The sequence below is a fragment of the Maudiozyma barnettii genome, assembly GCF_903064755.1.
Source record: "Maudiozyma barnettii strain CLIB 1767 genome assembly, contig: KABA2_07, whole genome shotgun sequence".
NCBI lineage: Eukaryota > Fungi > Ascomycota > Saccharomycetes > Saccharomycetales > Saccharomycetaceae > Maudiozyma > Maudiozyma barnettii.
The window spans coordinates 382,028-401,012 of record NW_024545244.1 but is presented as its reverse complement, the minus strand read 5'-3'; the positions used below and the strand labels follow the sequence as shown (position 1 = coordinate 401,012).

Genomic DNA, 18,985 nt, shown 5'->3' with positions numbered 1-18,985 from the left:
TAATAGACTTTCCTTGTTATACGTACATCTTGTCTTTCCCTTTTAAAGTTAATTTAACCAAGGGAGAGAGAGAAAGAGAAAGATATTAACGGAGATAACAAACGTAATTCAAAAAAACAAAGAAGTAGTCAGAGAGAGAAAGATCATTCATTAAACAATAACTACATATATCCTTACTGATAATAATAACGTTTGCGTTCACAATCATCTTACATTTCTGTATAACCCTTAACCATTCCTCAAGGCCTCAAATACTAAGATTCAATGGCAAAAAAAGGGTATTAACTACTAATCTAATCTCCAATACTCTTCTTGTTCTTATTATTTTAGAGAGACAAAACTATTGGCTCTCTCTGTACCTTCTCCATTCCGCCATACTAAGAAAATTGGTTTAATTTTCTTAATTTGTCCATCACGCATTCTCTCACAGCTTTTCTCTGTCAATCCGAATAAAAAAAAGGAAGAAGAGAGACGGGCCCTCGTTTTTTTCTTTATAAATTTTTCTTGTATTTTTTTTGATAGGGTTCTCTTTTGGAAGATGATAATATTAATAAATTTTAAACTATCAAAGGCTTTTTTTAATAAGTTTTTACACCTTTTTACAATTTTATTTAGCTTAAATATTTTAGTTACAAAGAAGAAAATAATTTTATTAGTACTTACAGATAATCAATCATCTACAAATAACTATTGCATTTTATTCTTTTGCACCTCCCCCCCCCCTTTTTCAAGAATTAAAACCCGTATATCATTAGTTATAAGAATAGTAATAAGAGTTTTTTAATCCTCATCACCCACATTTTTTATAAAGTTTTTTTTAATTTTTTTATTTTAGAAAAATTATTTGTGAACAAACTTCTATTTCTTACTTCTGTTTTTTTATTTTATTCTATTTCTATTCTATTTCTCTGTTTTATTTGCAATGGCATATCCAATAGATGGTCTAGGCAATAACGACATCAATAATACAAGTCAAACTAATAGTATTAACTCTCCAGCTAGTGATCCGTGGTTAAGTCTATCAAACAATAACAACAACAGCAATAATAATAATATGGATGCAGAACTAGCCTCAATAGTCTCTTCATTAAGTGCACTATCTAATCCAAGTAATAACCCTAATCAATCTAATCAAATGATAAATTTAGGAGCAGGAACATCTTCTTCAATCGATCATCAACTTGGTGGGTTTAGAAGAAATAGTTTCACTTCTAGTGATATCGATTCAGATATCTTGTTGAATTCAAATGGTTTGTCTGCTATGAGTGTTGGTACAGGTGGATCTACTAGTAATTTAGATATGGGATCACCTTTATTGCAAAGATCTACTCAATCAATTGGAACTGCTCCTCCTTATACTTCGAATATGTTTAACATTAACTATAAATTGTTTCAAAATAATAACAATAACCAACAACAGCAACAACAGCAACAGCAACAGCAACAGCAACAGCAACAATATTTATATCAACAACAACAAATGCAACATCCAGATTCTAAGTCGGTTAGTTTTGCCTTAAATTCATCAAATACTATGAACAATCAGAACCAAATGAATGCTAATCCATCTGCAACTAATTCTTCCTTTAACCAGCCTAAGATGATGGGGAAGTACTCTGCTAGTATTGCAGGTCCTATCCTTCAAAACGATTCTTATTATTATTATAATAATAACAATAACAATAATAATAACGAGGGTGGAAGTCAAAGTATTGCTCATTCACAAGCTTCTGTAACTTCTAACAGAGGTGGGTTTTTCCAACAACTGGGTCAATCTTTAATCGAAGGTACTAAAGAATTAGAGTTTGATGGGTCTCCAAATAATTTGAACAATCGTGAAAGTACTTTTGGAGGTAGTCAACTAACTTTGGATAACTCTGTTAGATCATCTGATGTTGAAGAATACACTGATTACAACAGCAGTGGTACAGCTGCTAATGATAACACCACCAATAATAACAACAACATGTTCCTTAATGCTGTCAATGCACCATCATTCAAACCAAATACTGACAACGATAATTCTCCTCCACAACAAGCAATGGTACAAGGAGGTGGTGCTAACTATTTCATGAATTATCAACAACATCGCATGTTTAACAATGGTTCATTCTATCCACCTGCTGCAGCAATGAACAACTATCAACAATTCTCTATGGGTGAAAACAATAACCCAGGTAATTTTATTCCACAGACGATGTTTCCAAATAATAGTGATGGCACAGATATGAATTCTGTAAATATGGAGAAAGTCCCTGGATCAACAGAAAATGTTATTATCGGGAACTTCTCACCAATTTCTCCAAACGCATTACCTGTAAATAATGTATCGAATATTCAACAACATGACCCTCAAATGATGTTTATGCCACCACAACAACAGAACAATAGTAAAAAGAATCCATATATCTATATTCAAAACCCAGGTCTGGGATCTCCACCAGGCGCAAACCCTGCATCATTCGCTGTTAATAACCAAAAGATCATTAATCCTGATAATACTAATAATAGCCATGTAAATAACAATAATAAGTCGAAAGCTCTATTTAAGAACAGTGGCCATAATCAAAATATGAACTTGGATAATAATTCACATAAACATCGCAAGAATAACAACAATAGTCATGCTAATCCTTATTTGGATCAATCACAAAATTATGGATCTCAAAATAAATTTTCCAAACAACCTTCAAATAGTAATGCATCTCCTTTTTCCTCCAAGGATTCTTCAAATTCCAACACTTCAGTAAGTTCAAATCCAGAGGAGAATGAACTTTCTCATGAAAGTGGCAGGAAGAAAAATAATAACAATAATAATAGCTCTGCTACCGCCAATCAAGCCATATACCATAGATCACCTTTACTAGAGGATATCAGAAACTATGCAACAAACAACAATAATCCTACAGATGACGGCAAGACTTATTCATTAAAGGATATTTTAGGTCACACTTTGGAATTCTGTAAAGATCAGTATGGTTCTAGGTTTATACAGAAAGAACTTGCAACAGCTTCTCCATCTGAAAGGGAAGTTCTATTTAATGAAATTAGAGATGATTCTGTAATGTTAGCCAATGATGTCTTCGGTAATTATGTTATTCAGAAATTCTTTGAATTTGGATCCACCACTCAAAAGGATATTCTCGTCGATCAATTCAGAGGTAGAATGAAAGAATTATCCATGCAAATGTACGCTTGCAGAGTGATTCAAAAGGCTCTAGAATTTATTAGCCCAACCCAAAGAATTGAATTAGTTGATGAGTTGAAAGATTGTGTTTTGAAGATGATTAAGGACCAGAATGGTAATCACGTTATTCAAAAAGCTATTGAGAAAATACCTATTGATCTACTGCCATTTGTCTTGAAGTCATTAATTGGCCATATTTACCATCTATCAACACATTCTTACGGCTGTAGAGTCATCCAAAGATTACTTGAATTTGGCTCAGAAGAGGACCAAAAGGCTATACTAAGTGAATTAAAAGATTTTATTCCTTACTTGATTCAAGATCAATACGGTAATTATGTTATTCAGTACATTTTACAACATGGCTCAGATAATGATTCTACAGAATGTTTAATACAAACGAAACAAGATGTGATTAATATTATTTCTGAAAATGTTGTGGAATTTTCAAAACATAAGTTCGCATCTAATGTTGTCGAAAAAGCGGTATTATATGGTACTAAGAGTCAAAAGAGTGTAATAATCTCAAAAATTTTACCAAAGGATAAAGATCATGCTATGAATTTAGAAGAAAACGCTCCAATGATCTTAATGATGCGTGATCAATTTGCCAACTACGTTGTTCAAAAATTGGTTACTGTGACAGATGGTGAAGGTAAGAAATTGATCGTTATCGCTATTAGAGCTTATTTGGATAAACTGAACAAATCTAATTCTTTAGGTAATAGACATCTGGCAAGTGTAGAAAAGTTAGCCACCTTGGTGGAGTCTGTGGAGATTTAGTAATTTTGATATTCAAATTGACACATCAACCCTTTTTTCTTCTTTCTTATTTGTGGTGGTGGATAATATTATCTCTAAAGGTTCAGTTATTTTTTTACTAATGATATCCATAAGTTAACTTTATGCTAGTAACATAGTTAGTAATCATTATTTTCTCAATAACATATAACGAAGATAAATTAAATACGAAATCAATATTTTATGTTTGTAAACTTCATGAAAAGTAGTCATTATAAATTTAATATTAATATATAAATGTATATCCAAAGCCCTGTTAATGTGGTATTTACTTTACACCAGTCTTTTCTTCGCTCCACCCAGGAATCAACTGAAATTTCAGGGTGTTTTGAGGTTTTGATACTTCAGCTAACCTATCAAAGCAAAACTAAATGTCCACGCCATAATAAAACCCATTAATTCTCTTATAAAGTTGTCAAAGAGTAAATCACTTATAATATTTTCGTAAAATAATTCTGGGTGGCCTCCACATATCCCAATTACATATAGAATAGCAGTAAGTAAATATGTAATAAGAAATGCTAAAAACCCGTACGTTGACTCGAACTGTAATATACCTGTTACAACACCCGCCATTAAACACACTTTATCCATTAAAGTTTCATATCTTTTCTTATTTTCCTGTGTATTCGTGCCAGATTTCACCTGTTTGCTAAATTGATCGTTGCTCTCCATTTTAATCGGTAAACTAAGGATTCTAAATTAACGAAGTTCTAACTTTTGAAATTGTTAAGAAAAAAACAACAGTTTATTATAATAATTATCCGCTGCTTAACCTTCACAGTATCAAAATATATCCCCTTTCTTCAATCCTCACTCAGTCTCTCTTATCGAATGAACCCTTTTACTATTTGGTGAAGCTCTTATGGTTTCTATATTTCCTATCATTTTTGCTAGTTAGTGTAATCTTCTACGAACTGAAAAAAATTTATCAAAATATTCAGCGCGCTATGGAAGAAAATGGAAAAACAAAGAAGTATGCCGTAATAACGTAATAACTCTCAAGCTCATCGATTTTTTTTTTTTCAAATTTCTTACTAAGGAAGAATTAGAAATATAATTTGTTATATATACTCTACCTCGAACATACGCACCACAGCATTTTAACTTATTTCACCAAGGAAAATATAGCTAACGATTTATTATGCCATCCCAACTAGAAGAATTAGTATCCTTTTTACACTCCCCTCAACCTGCTGTTAAGCAAATCGCCTTGGATAACTTGGTTGGCTTTAGTTCAGGTCCAAATGCTGCTATCTTCAAATACGATAACTATAGAGCCATCGAGGATCTAAAAGAGTTAGCACAAGAAAAATCCAAACTTTTGGTCCAACAGTCTGTCACAATCTTGGTGAATCTTTGCGATGACCCTGTGATGCGTAGACTAATCGGTAAAGACCCAGAATTCATCGCATACCTGGCACGCAAGATTATTGATTTAGATAACACATGTGCTGATATTATGTGTATCTTGCTATGTAATCTGTCCAAAGAAGATACAATTACCTGTATATTTGATGTGAAGATTGATCTGAATAACTTAAAGAAAAAGGCCAAGGAAGTCTTCAAAAGTGAAAACGCTATGGATTGCCTCATGGACTGTTTTGTGAAAGGTTACGATAGGAAATTGAATGAATATGCTAATTACGATTACCTGTCATATTTTTTTGCTGATTTGTCAAGATTTAAAGCTGGTAGAGAATACTTCATCCATGAACAGGCATATGATGGTGTTGTTCCAATCTCTAAATTACTTGTTTTTACCGAAAAATATGATGCCAAGATTAGAAGAGAAGGTGTCGCATCTACTATTAAAAATTCCCTATTTGATTCTGAGACTCACGAACGTATTCTAAACGATGACAATATTAATTTGTTGCCTTACATTCTATTACCAATTACTAATGCCAAAGATTCTGAGATTGACGAAGAAGATATGTTTAATCTTCCAGATGAATTACAATTATTACCAGAAGATAAACAACGTGATCCAGTAAGTTCCATTATTTGTAACCATTTAGAGAGTATTTTATTATTATGTACCACAAATTCTGGTAGAGAATACTTGAGGAGTAAATCTGTTTATCCACTAGTTAGAGAGTTGCATAAAAATGTAGAGGATGAAGATGTGGGTGAACTTTGTTACAGAATTGTCAACATGATGATGAGAGGTGAACCAGAATCTGCAGCAATCGAGGAAATGCCTACTAAAAGCGCTGATGGTAAATTATATGATGAAAATGAGGATACCAACAAAAAGGAAGGTGAAGACGACGAAGAAGAAGAAGAAGAAGAAGAATCCGATGATGATGACGAAGAAATGGTTGAAGTAGCATAGAGTTAGGATATAATATTTATAATCTTAAATAGCATCGTTATACATTATACTGTAAAATAGTATGATAGATGGATATAATACGTAACTGTCTGTATAATATCGACTTTACATATTGTTAAAATTAACTAAGTCATTATTCACCTCTTCTAATGAAATAAAATATGAAATACAAAATATTATTCAACAAAAAAACAGAAACTACTAGAGGGTTACGTAGTATGTAAATTATATATTTAATTTTTCAGTTCCATATGTTCGTTATCGACCTTTCTACAAAGTTTCTTAACGATAGAAAACATTAACTTCTTGTTTTCTGAACCTGGATATTTCCTTCTTATCATCTTACCAAAGTCCTTAACATTAACTTTACCGTCTCCCATTTCATCAATTATATCTTTTTCTGTTATTAATGTGGCAGTCGCACTTGATTCCACCTTGACTTTCTTGTTTGGCTGTTCCTCCTCTTTTATTTCGACCCCAGTTTCTGTCATATGTGGAGATACATCGGCCAATCTAGGTCTCTTAATGGCAGTAGCTGGGTTCCATTCACCTGGATGGAAGTTACCTAATACATCTTTGTTACTTTGTAAGACAACTATACAGTCCTTAATACTCTTAACTCTAATCTTTGGTGGGATGGTCTCCAGGTCTTCAGATTGTTCCTTTTTTATACCAACTGGACTTTTCTTTTTTGGTGAAGGTGTATTATTTTCTGATTCTTCCTTCTTAACTTCTGGAGTTTCTTGTGCTTCAATATCAGATTCAGATAAGTATGGATTTATCTCATCTTCATCTGAGGAGTATAATGCTGCTAATTCTGTCTTTTGAAGAGCCTTTTTAATTCTTTCACCTTCTACGTCAATCTTCTTATCGTTTAATTGATCATCATCTTCATTTTCATCTACTTGGTCATCATCACGAAGACCCATTGCGTTGGCTTGAAGCATTTCTTTCTTGATTCTTTGTTCTGATTCTTTATTTTCTTGTTCGTTACCATCAATAATTGGAGCTTCCTCATCATCAGCAAATTCCTCATCATAATCCAATTCTACTTCAGAATTATCATCATGTTCATCATCATCATCATCGTCATCATCATCTGGACCACCTCCTTGAACGGCAGCTGCTCTCAGTCTTCTCTTTGTTCTATCATATCTTGTTGTAGTTGTACCAATATTGTCCAGATGTTTCATTAACCATCTTGGAACTTCTCCACTCTTTTTGTCCATTCTCTTTTCAGCTTCATCAATGGTTAAAGTTGCATATTTATTTCTTGCAGTAAATTTATAGACTTTATCGGCTGGAATCATGGTGAAACTACCATCATTTTCAACTGCTAATAACACATATGAATCAGAGTTACCTGCTTCATAAGAACCGACCCAAGTATTGTAACCATCATAATCTTCCATAACCCATGGATAAAATTCTTCGAATCTTAATTTTTTGGCATTTTCATCAAGAACCTTTAATTGACGAGTCTTTCTCTTTGAATTAATTCTTCTGGAACGACCACCACCATCTGGTGCAACATCTGCCATTGGGTCCATCGTACCTTTATCTTGACCCAACTCTTCTTCCTCTTTACCATCATACTTAACCATACCCACTTTTTCTGGGTGTTCAGATATACCTGCTTCTTCCAGTTGAGTAACCATAGGTATAATAGCGTTAAGTTTATCTATTTTTGAAGTATTTGAATTGTCATCGTCTTTGTTCTCAGAGGCAATCCCATTTATATTGGTAGAAACATTGTTGTCATCCACATTCGATAACCCTGTCGTTGGATTAGCTGTATTCGTTCCGAGACCTGTTGAAACAGCGGATAATGGTGCTGACATCACAGGTGTTGGTGTATTTGTATTTGTATTTGTATTTGATATGGTGCTATTATTATTGGCATTACTATTATTATTATTATTATTATTATTATTATTTTTAAATTTATTATTATTTGGGAAACTAGTTTTTTCATCGTCTTGTTTCAATTTATATTCAGCAATTTCTTTTTGTCTTTGTACAATTTCTGCTCTAGTCAATTGAAATTGTAAATTTCTTGTATCTTTTCTATGTAAACGAATTGGTGGATGAAACGATTTTGAAGGATCAATTTTTTTCTTACTTTGAAATTTTAATAAATGTGTCTTAATATTTTCGAGATTTTCTTCAGAGATCGCTCTTAAAGGAAATTCATTAAATTCATTTTCACCATCTACAACACCAGGCTCTTTCTTTAAATTTGCCATACCTTTCTCTACACCTAATAGTCTTTTTTCGTTATCTTCCAATTTCACTGGATCTTCTTTCTTAACACCACCATTCTTCTGAATTTGTCTAGCTCTTAACAAATTTCTCTTATATCTATCTCTTTTAATGAATGGTGAAGCATGATTGAGAACATTGTTATTACTGCTACCTCCACCAGAGGCAACTGAACTAGCACTGCTAGGCACCGAACTTTGTCTTGAAGGAGCCATTATCAAAATATCAACTCAACAACGGTCTAACAAAACACACAAAACAACAATAAAACAGATATTATATATATTATATATATATATTTCCACTGATAACTATCTGTCTAACGTCCAATATTGTGTCCTTAATCAACTTGTTCGACCAACATAGCTTTGAATGGAATCTCTCTCCTTCTTTAGCACTTTTATTAGATTACCTCTCTTTTATTTACAATTTTTTTTCAGCTAATTTTTTCCTCGTTCTTGTCTTTGGTCATAGAATCCAATAGGGTTGTGTGAGAGAAAGGAAACGCCGTAAACTATACATACTACAATTAGGGCTTCCGTATTCAGTGACTACATACCCTGAACTCAAACCCTAATTCTAGCAACCCTTAAAAAGTCGCTAACAGTTTCCGTTTTGTTGCAATTCTCGGCGACAACTTCCAAAGGTTTGTTAAGTGAGAAAATCAGAGGGAAAAGAATTCGGATAATTTTTTCATTCTTTCTGTAAGCAGTGGCGATGATGAAAGCAAAAGAGAGGCAACAAACACTGTGATTAATTTTTATAAATATTTTACTGGGTTTCTTGATTTTGAACCTTAATAGATAGATGAAGAAGAAGAAGAAGAAGAAGAAGTAGATATATAGCTATTAGATAGAAACTTTTTAAACGTTTACTAGCCATATTATCAGATTATAGATTCACATATTAACCTAATCAAACAAGCAATTTATATTTATTCATATAGAAAGTAACACGTATAGATATATATATATATTTTGACAGCTTGATTTGTGTTTAGAAAAGGATAACAGCCTGTGTTTTCATTTATTTATTAAGTTAAACAGTGCATTTCCATAATATTATTATAAAATACTTGTAATGGATTTAAATTTTATTAATAATGAGGGTCCATCGACGTACCCAGGGATGGGATTGTTTAGTACTTTACGTTCGCTTCACAATGTTAAGAGTTTTGCAGGGGTACGAGGTCCTACTGAAAGAATTGAGATGGATCATGCTTTGAAAAGATATATGTTTAAATTGTTATACTTTGTTGCATTAGACAATGGTAAAGATATTCCACTCTTATTCCCTGATTCTAAGACTGATTTTAAAAAATTGGATGAACTTTTAGCAACATCTTCATCTGAGGAAACTGATTTTTATAGAATGAGAAATTCACAAATGAATAATAAACATTCGTTTAAACATACCGGTAGAAATTGTGGTAGGAAATTTAAAGTCGGAGAACCTTTATATCGATGTCATGAATGTGGATTCGATGATACGTGTGTTCTATGTATCCATTGTTTCAATGCAAAGGATCACGAAAATCATCATATATATACTGATATGTGCAATGATTTCACTACAGGTATATGTGATTGTGGTGATGAAGAAGCTTGGAATGAAGAACTACATTGTAAAGCTAATGAAAAGAATTCGAATGATGAGGATAATAAAGATGATTCTAAGGAATCCACAGAAGATTACAAATTTAATGAAGAAATGATTGAAATGGTATTGACTGAAGCATTTAATTATTTCTTAGATGTATTTAATCAAAATATTGAATCATTACCAACTTTTACTAAAGATATTACAATGACTTTAAGACAATTAGTTCAAGAGAAAAAAATCGATGAAGTGAAAACTTTCCTAGAAGATTTTAAATATAAGAACTTATATACTGACGAAGGAAGTCAGGATCAATTCGTGGTCATGATCTACAACGATGAATATCACAATTACTCTCAGGCTACAACAGCATTAAGACAAGGTTCTCCTGATAATGTTCACACTGATATCCTAACTTCGAAGATTGACAGTGAAGGTAGAGCAATGTTGAAATGCTCCGATGATGTAGAGACTTTAATGGCAGGCTTCTTTGCTGTTCAGACTAATGGTTTGTGTGCAACTTTAACTTCATGGTCCGAATTCATCCATCAGGAAGCATGCAAATATATTATCCAATGGATGGCTCATTGTTTAACAATTCCTAATTCAAATTTCCAATTGGTCTTCAGAGATGTCTTAGGAAAAGTTTTGACTGGTGAAGAGAATTGTTTAAAACACTCGGAAGGTCCTCTTCCTAACATTCGTCAATATTTCCCAAACAAACTGGTTCAGTTGACTCATTCTCATAACTATTTGGATTTATCTATTCTTAATAATTTTAATAGAATCCCACAAGGTCATCACAAGGTATTACCAGAGTCTAGTTTACATTCAATATCAAATACATTGAATAAAACTGAAGAAACTGAAGAAACTGATTATACAAATTCTAGATTGCAATTATTACTTTATTTTGAGAATAGATTCTGGAAAAAATTAAGAAAAGATATTCAAAATGTAATTATTCCAACATTGGCTTCTTCTATCATTTACAAACCAATTTTCTGCAGAGAAGTAGTAGAGATATTTAACCACGTGACACGTTCCATCGCATATATGGACAGAGAACCTCAATTAACCGCCCTTAGAGAATGTGTTGTACAACTTTTCACTTGTCCGACAAATGCAAAAATGATCTTTGGGGGAGATGAGGGTTATTTTATTGATATTGTTTGGTCAATTATTGATATTTTCATGGAGTTCACTAAAATTGACAATGGTACATTGGTATGGCAAAGAGTTCAAAAATCAAATCCTACTAAGAGTTATGGGATTTCATTGAAACAAGGTCTATACACCATCGAGACTTTAATTAGCAAAGTTGACGACGCAAACATTTTATTGAGACCAGCTGAATTCATATCCATTGTGACTCTTTGTAAATTATTCAATGGTGCGTGGAAAATTGTAAGAAAGGAAGGTGAACATGTGTTACATGAGGATCAATATTTTATCCCTTACCTAGAGTACACCACTTCGATCTATTCCATTATTCAAACAATGGTAAATGCATTCGTCAATGAGGGTTGCGACAGACACCTATTATTAAATGCCATTAGATTAATTAATACATTCTTAGGTTATAAATCGTTGACATATAAATTAGTTCATGGAAGTCATGAGATCATCAAATTTTCTGTGGCATCAGACAGAGTGGCATATATGAACCCAATCCATACCCTTTTCTCATTCTTAATTGAAAATGTTCCTTTGGTGGAAGCTTATGAAACAATTATCTATCAAGAATCTAATTCTGCACTACCAGTACCTTCAATACCAACTTCTGGAACAAATAATTCTATGTTGCAATTCAGGGAACAATATGAAGACAAGGTCTCCCAAAATTTTGACTTCCTAAAGATATCTGATTTTTCCTTAAGGTCAGTTGTATTATGCTCACAAATTGATGTTGGTTTCTGGGTACGTAACGGTATGTCTGTGCTTCATCAAACCTCGTATTACAAAAACAATCCAGAGTTGAACACTTATTCTAGAGATATCCATTTGAATCAATTAGCCTTTTTATGGGAAATTGACGATACCCCTAGGGTCATATATAACCTATTGGATAGATGGATGCTATTAGACTGGTTCGATGGTAAGGTTGAATTTACAGAAACTGAGTACAAGGATAAGATCTCCTTAATTGTCCAACATTTCGTGGCTTTTATCTACCAGATATTAACAGAAAGACAATTTTTCCAAACATTTGAGTCAGCCAACTGCAAGAAGATGTCTCAAATAAAGAATGCAATTATGTACAACCTGTACACAAAACCATTATCATATTCGAAATTATTAAGGCTTGTACCCGATTATTTGACCGAAAACTCTACCTTATTTGATATTGCATTGAACGAAGTTTCCATTTTTAAAGAACCAAAAGGTCTAGCTGATAATGGTGTGTTCAAATTAAAAGAAATTTATTTCAGTAAAATTGACCCACTTAGAGTGTCTAACCTAGGTAACGAATTTGAGAGTAGTGCAACAATAATTAAGAAACATTTGGATAAAGAAAAGAAGGGAGAAGAATCCAAAATTATTCTACAGCCACAATTAGTGTCCCCTAAAAACATGGACGATGGAGCTAAATTGTTAGGTTCATTTACCAGACATCCGGTATTCGCAAAGATTATATACAAATTACTCCAGGTTTGTTTAGACTCAGAAGATGGGATCTTCTTGAACGAATTACTTCATCTGATTCATGGTATCTTCAAAGATGATGAATTAGTTAACGGAAAGTCTTCATTCCCTGATGCATATCTTTCCAAACCAATTTGCAACCTATTATTGAGCATTCTTAACTCCCGAACTGATGTGTTTTCTGAAAATATAAGAACAAAAGCTGGTTATCTACTAAAACGTATGATTACAAAGAGGCAAGAAGAGGTATTTGCTTCTTTGATTGCAGGATTTGGTGAAGAGTATGTACAAAAGTACAAAAATAGAAAGTTAAGTGAAGGTGTAAATCTTGAAGAGAATGAAAGAGAAAGAAAGAAAAGATTGGCAAAGAAACATCAGGCAAAAATAATGGCGAAGTTTAATAACCAACAGAACAAATTTATGAAAGAAAATGAGGGTGAATTTAAAGAACGTGAGAAGGAAGACCAAGTAGATGATGAGGGAGATATTAATATGCCTGATAGTGATAAAATCATAGAAGCAGAAGATTTTACATGTTCATTATGTCAAGATGAATCATCCACTGATATATTCGTTATACCATCCTATCATGATTACACTCCAATATTTAGGGGAAGCAAATTTTGGGATGTTGATGAATATATGAAGGAATGGAATGGCTTTGAAAATGATAATAGCGGATTTATAAGGGAGTCAGACGATAATGCAGACCAGATAGCAAATAGTACCTATCCTACCAGAAAAGTTTTTGTTTCATGTAATCACCATATTCACTATAATTGTTTTAAGAGGTATATTCAAAAGAAAAGATTTTCATCAACAGCTTTTATCTGCCCTCTTTGTCAGACATTTTCAAACTCTGTTCTGGTTGTTCACCCTACTGTCAAATACACAAATGGGATGAATGTATCGATCGGAGATGATGCCGCATGCTCTACACTAGGTAACAGTTTAGCTCCTCTCAATGAACAAGAAAAAACGAATCTTTTGGCCGCATATGATACGATACTTACTGATACTCAGTATTTTGACAAGCTGTTTCATAAATCCAAATATCGTAGTGTTGCGAATACTGCTGAAATTTTAACTATCAATTTTGCAAATACAATTTCAATGCTTGAAATATCTGCGAGATTAGACAAAGATACAAATAGCACATTTTTGGTGGGTAAAGAGCAGCGGTTTAAAACATTAAAAAACTTGTTAATATTCATTGTCCAGATCTACAAGACTGCGGGTGCCCCAGATTTAGAACTAGATTGGATTAGTAGGTTACATTCGGATAATTTCATGGACGAAGACCCAGCCTGTAGAAATGAATTATTCCAAATTATAGTAAAAAGTTGCTTGTTCAACAAACAATCGTTAAGTGCTTGCATTGAAGAGGCTCTAAGCCAATATTCCAGGACATTTTTCAAGGATTATTTTGGGTGCCCTGATGAAATTGAGGACTTTTCCAAAAAATGGAACCATGTTGCTGCAACATATGAGACTCCATATGTTGTAAGTGGGAATACGTCTACTTATTTGGACCGTCTTATTACTCTCTCTGAGGAGAGCTTTGAAGGTTACTCAAAAGTCGATCTTGAACATTTCAAGTCACTAGGATATGCAAAGTTTATGAAACTAATCCTTCCTACTTTGAGAAGATGTTTTATCTTCTTAAAAACTTTGCAATTGGTTACTTCTGAATATGAGGATAATCAGTTCATTGTCAATAATATTAATATCGAAACAAGTCTAATTCCTAAGGATGGTTTATCATTAAAGGACACAGTTGACAGAATGGTATCAATATTGACGACATGTGAAAAACTTGACGACCTAATGGACGTCAAAAACCCTTCAGAACAACTAGAGAATAAGTATAAACATGTGAGTGATGAATGTTGCAGTGTTATCAAATTAGTAAATTTATCGAAATACTTGAATACCTATGTTACAGACACAAATGCAATCCTTTTGAAGGAAGAAAACAAACGTAGTCGAAATTCCTCTAATAGACTAGATTTCAAGATTTGCCTAACCTGTGGTGCTAAGATTCATTTGAGAACTGATAGACATGAAATATCGAAACATCTGTCACAGAACTGTTTCAAGCCATTTGGTGCGTTTTTGATTCCAAATTCTTCGGAGGTTTGCTTACAATTAAGTCAACCTCCATCTTCTATTTACATTTCAGCCCCATATTTGAACTCTCACGGGGAAGCTGGAAGAAATGCAATGAAACGAGGTGACTTGACTACACTAAATCAAACAAGATATGAACATCTGAATAAGTTATGGATTAATAATGAAATTCCAGGCTATATAAGTAGAGTAATGGGAGATGAATTCAGAGTGAGTATCTTATCAAATGGATTTTTGTTTGCACTGAACCGTGACCCTGCAACAAGAAGAAGAGTACCACCTACCAACGAAGGGGATGATTCAGACGAAGAACAATTTGGTGGAAATGGAAATGATTTCTTTACTGATGAAGACATGGATGAAGATGATCGTTTTAGAAATATGAACGGTCAACCTGGAGATGTCAGAGACTTTTTCCAAATCTTCCAAACAGTTAGAAATGCAATGGATAATGGCGAAAACGTTGGAGAAGATGTTGATTTAACAACACCATTCTTACAACTATTTGGTCAACAATTTAGAGGTGCAGATCCAAATAACGATAATGACGGAAGTGATGGGGAAGGACCGTTTCGTGATAACAATGATGATGATGATGAAGATGAAGATGCTGATGATGGAAATGCTTGGTAAGTATCTTGCAGGGATCATTGCGTCTAATATTCGTAAAAAGTACAGTTTCCAATGTTATTATAAATATTATATAATGAATTACAATAAAGACAGCGTATTATATATATCTGATAACATTGGTAGACCAACATTGGGTATATATATTTTGAGCTGATATGTTTGTTTAAGTCCAAATAGTTCTAGTTTAATCTAAAATGGTTTAACGTATATTTATATAAAATTTCATGCAATATAAAATATCACTTATAACGAACCAATGAGATGGCGGATCCTTCAGTGTGCGGAGCATCCCTGGTCTTTAACGGAGATTATGCCGCGAGGTTTGACCCTTTTAAGTGTTCGTTATATATATGGAAAATAACCATGTATTAGTAAATATCATGTTGCTTATATATAAATACTTAAAAGATTTCAATTTTTAAATGTATATAAGGCAAAGATAATTAATTACTGTACTGCTATAATTTAATATAATCCATCCAAACCAATAATAAAATTTTAATAATGGTATGTTTCTTTGATTGCATGAGTGCATTATTTGCATGATTATCAGCTATTCCATTTTATATTTTTTGTTTCCATTTTTACTAACTATTACAAAATCGAGATTTAACTGTGAATTCTGTATCATATTTTTTGGTGGTTTCGAGGATGATATATAGATACTTATACAATGTATAGGTATTTTCATCTGTGAGACAAGTGCAAAAAAAGCTAGAAATATACATATGATCACAACTCATTTAGTTTACTTAATATTTTTGAAACCAGTCATTTGCTTCTATCTATAAAGTATTATTCAAGAGAAATTCCATTTTTGTAGGAACTGTATTCGTTGGTGCCTTCCTTTTCCAAACTGAATTTGATTCTGCCATAACCAAATGGTATGAAAACCGTAACAAAGGTAAATTATGGAAGGATGTCAAAGCTCGTATTGGCTCCAATGGTGCCGAAGATGATGACGAATAAATGAATCAAATTTCAATTTCAATTTAAATTTGTGATAACTTTCATACAAGTATCAAATATATTCATCTAAGGAGGTTAATTTCATTGATTTTTCTATTAAATGAGATAGAGAGTTCCAAAATGGAATATCAACCACAACCACACATGTATATTAATATCATTATCATGGAGAACTATGCTGTTTCCCCTAAAATACTAAAACGTAGATTAAATAGACAACTCTACTTCTAATTTATATATCTAACATTATTTATTCTTATATACAACAAATTGAAACAAGAAAAACGAAAAAAGAGCATCATCGAAAACTGTAAAAAAAAATTGATACAGTAATATTGAAGTACATATATATTTAATGTATGAATGAATAATTGAATGATATTTACAGATTACATGCTTATATATTGGAATATAAACTATGCTGATACATAATATAAATAAGTGAATCTTATAACTCCTTTTGGAGTGGAAAAAATATTTCCTTATATTTCACCAGCAGTTGAAGCGTTCTGAATTCTTGCTACGTAAGTCTTTGAAATAACGTTCCAACTTCTCATATATTTTGCTAAACATTGATCGATACAAGGATCATTTGATTGTGAATAAGGAGCCATCAAACATTTCTCAAAACAATTCTTGCTTACATTATTTACTAACTCAGTAGCATTTGCCACAGCCAATTCTTGTTGAATTTGAGCTTTTATCCTTTGCGATGCTGGATCATTTGATATCGTTGCAGTTGTAACATTATCATCTGTAGTTGTTGATTTATTACCACCGAAAAAAGAACCTAATCCCATTATTGTTATATGAATCAAAGATTATTGTGTATGTGCAACTGGAGCAAAAAATATATATGGGTTCTAAAATTATCTAATAGCCTCTTATGTTTTTGATTATCTTAATAGTGAATTAGTCTATCTAATCCTATTATAATTTCTTTAAATTATAAAGGCTACGAAAACTCAAAAACGGATGATAACTGAAAAAACAAAAATATTAAACTGAGCGAACTGCAAGTTCCCGAGCTTATGTCTCCATGTGACTAAGCGACCTTACTTCGTTATTTCTCCAGTCCATCCATACTGACATTCAATCGATCAAAAGAAATAAACAAATAAACCTAAGAAACAATTTTAATAAATTTAAATCGAATTAGTAAAAATTAATTAAAAGAAATAAAACATACTCTTCATTTTAGTTAAGTTTTACTCTCAATGTGAAAAAAGAATTGGTTGCTATACCAAGAGGCAACATAATTAGAAGAAGCTCAACCAAGACAAGATAGATACACGAAAACACGAAACAAATATAATGATGTTTAAAGAAAGGTAAAACAAATTTTCTAAGAGATAAAATAGAAAATATGTAAATTGTGATAAGATACCATTCTTCAACAATAATTAAATAAAAGAAAAGAAAAGAAAAGATTGTTTATTTGTGAGGATGCCATAATTATTAATAACATCTCTATTCTTGTTTCTCAATGATAACACATATCATTATAAAGAAAGCATAACAATAGAAGATCACTATCGTAAATATATTTATGTCAAAAACAAAAGTTTATTTTTATTCTAGATCCTATCACCATAGTAACCAAATTCGGGCACACCCGAATTCTTTATTACTATTTCAAACAAGAATAATCAAACTCTATAAACGAATACAATTCTAGTAATAATACGTACTATACAAGTTTTTGCAACTCATCGAAACCTACTTAATCTTATTTTCTTTAAAAAAAAAGGTGATGAAAGTTAATAATTTTCCAAATTGGTATAGTAATATTTTCTATAACGTCCATAGTATCTCCAGTATACCATTACTTAATCATCTTCCTATGAATAATGGTTACCATGGATACAGGAAACTCAATACCCCAAACCAAACAAAAAATATATAGAGGTTGTTATTCATAATCTCTTTAAGTGCTATACCGTAAGAAGACCAAAGGCTTGGTCTGCCCAGATTCATTATACTGCGTTAGGAGAAAAAGAAAAGAAAAATTGGCTTCTCTTCCAGTTCCCTCACTCTGTGAAAAAAAGGAAAGAGCGAGCGAGTCGAGAGGAGAAGAGAAGAGAAGAGAAGAGTGTGGGAGCATAATAAATAGGGGGCGCAAGGGAGCATTAACTTATCTCTCTTTGTTCTTACAGAGAAAGTGCTGTAGCAGCACAAATAGAAAATGAGAATGAAAAGAAACGAAAAGAGTGGGTGTTGTACGGTGGTTTACTGTATCCTTTATATTTCCTATTCAAAAATATTTTGCAGATCGTTTATCGGGCGGAGGAAACCAAAGCAGTGAAACTAAAGGAGGGCAGTATACTCATCTATATATTGTGTTGCTATGAGGACAATGAATAAAATAGGAACACTTAACATTTTATCTTGTTTCTGATTAGAAATTTAAATCATTATCG

General features: G+C 32.5%; 7 protein-coding genes across 7 annotated transcripts; 4 read left to right on the top strand and 3 right to left on the bottom strand.

Moving 5' to 3' along the window:
- Window positions 1-922: 922 nt before the first annotated feature.
- Window positions 923-3,970, top strand: PUF3 (mRNA-binding protein PUF3; the record flags this gene model as incomplete). Its single annotated transcript, XM_041551678.1, has 1 exon — window positions 923-3,970. One exon carries the CDS (start codon window positions 923-925, stop codon window positions 3,968-3,970), a length of 3,048 nt encoding a protein of 1,015 aa, XP_041407612.1.
- Window positions 3,971-4,336: 366 nt separating this feature from the next.
- On the bottom strand, window positions 4,337-4,663 carry EMC6 (Emc6p; the record flags this gene model as incomplete). The annotated part of the gene is made up of 1 exon (XM_041551677.1): window positions 4,337-4,663. The coding sequence occupies one exon, from the start codon at window positions 4,661-4,663 to the stop codon at window positions 4,337-4,339; it is 327 nt and encodes a 108-aa protein (XP_041407611.1).
- Window positions 4,664-5,132: 469 nt separating this feature from the next.
- On the top strand, window positions 5,133-6,326 carry HGH1 (Hgh1p; the record flags this gene model as incomplete). Its single annotated transcript, XM_041551676.1, has 1 exon — window positions 5,133-6,326. The coding sequence occupies one exon, from the start codon at window positions 5,133-5,135 to the stop codon at window positions 6,324-6,326; it is 1,194 nt and encodes a 397-aa protein (XP_041407610.1).
- Window positions 6,327-6,559: 233 nt separating this feature from the next.
- TFG1 (transcription factor IIF subunit TFG1) lies at window positions 6,560-8,803 on the bottom strand (the record flags this gene model as incomplete). Its single annotated transcript, XM_041551675.1, has 1 exon — window positions 6,560-8,803. The coding sequence occupies one exon, from the start codon at window positions 8,801-8,803 to the stop codon at window positions 6,560-6,562; it is 2,244 nt and encodes a 747-aa protein (XP_041407609.1).
- Window positions 8,804-9,668: 865 nt separating this feature from the next.
- On the top strand, window positions 9,669-15,596 carry UBR1 (E3 ubiquitin-protein ligase UBR1; the record flags this gene model as incomplete). Its single annotated transcript, XM_041551674.1, has 1 exon — window positions 9,669-15,596. The coding sequence occupies one exon, from the start codon at window positions 9,669-9,671 to the stop codon at window positions 15,594-15,596; it is 5,928 nt and encodes a 1,975-aa protein (XP_041407608.1).
- Window positions 15,597-16,100: 504 nt separating this feature from the next.
- QCR9 (ubiquinol--cytochrome-c reductase subunit 9) lies at window positions 16,101-16,565 on the top strand (the record flags this gene model as incomplete). The annotated part of the gene is made up of 2 exons (XM_041551673.1): window positions 16,101-16,103; window positions 16,368-16,565. The coding sequence occupies 2 exons, from the start codon at window positions 16,101-16,103 to the stop codon at window positions 16,563-16,565; spliced, it is 201 nt and encodes a 66-aa protein (XP_041407607.1).
- Window positions 16,566-17,047: 482 nt separating this feature from the next.
- On the bottom strand, window positions 17,048-17,365 carry TIM13 (protein translocase subunit TIM13; the record flags this gene model as incomplete). The annotated part of the gene is made up of 1 exon (XM_041551672.1): window positions 17,048-17,365. The coding sequence occupies one exon, from the start codon at window positions 17,363-17,365 to the stop codon at window positions 17,048-17,050; it is 318 nt and encodes a 105-aa protein (XP_041407606.1).
- Between the last annotated feature and the right edge of the window lie 1,620 nt (window positions 17,366-18,985).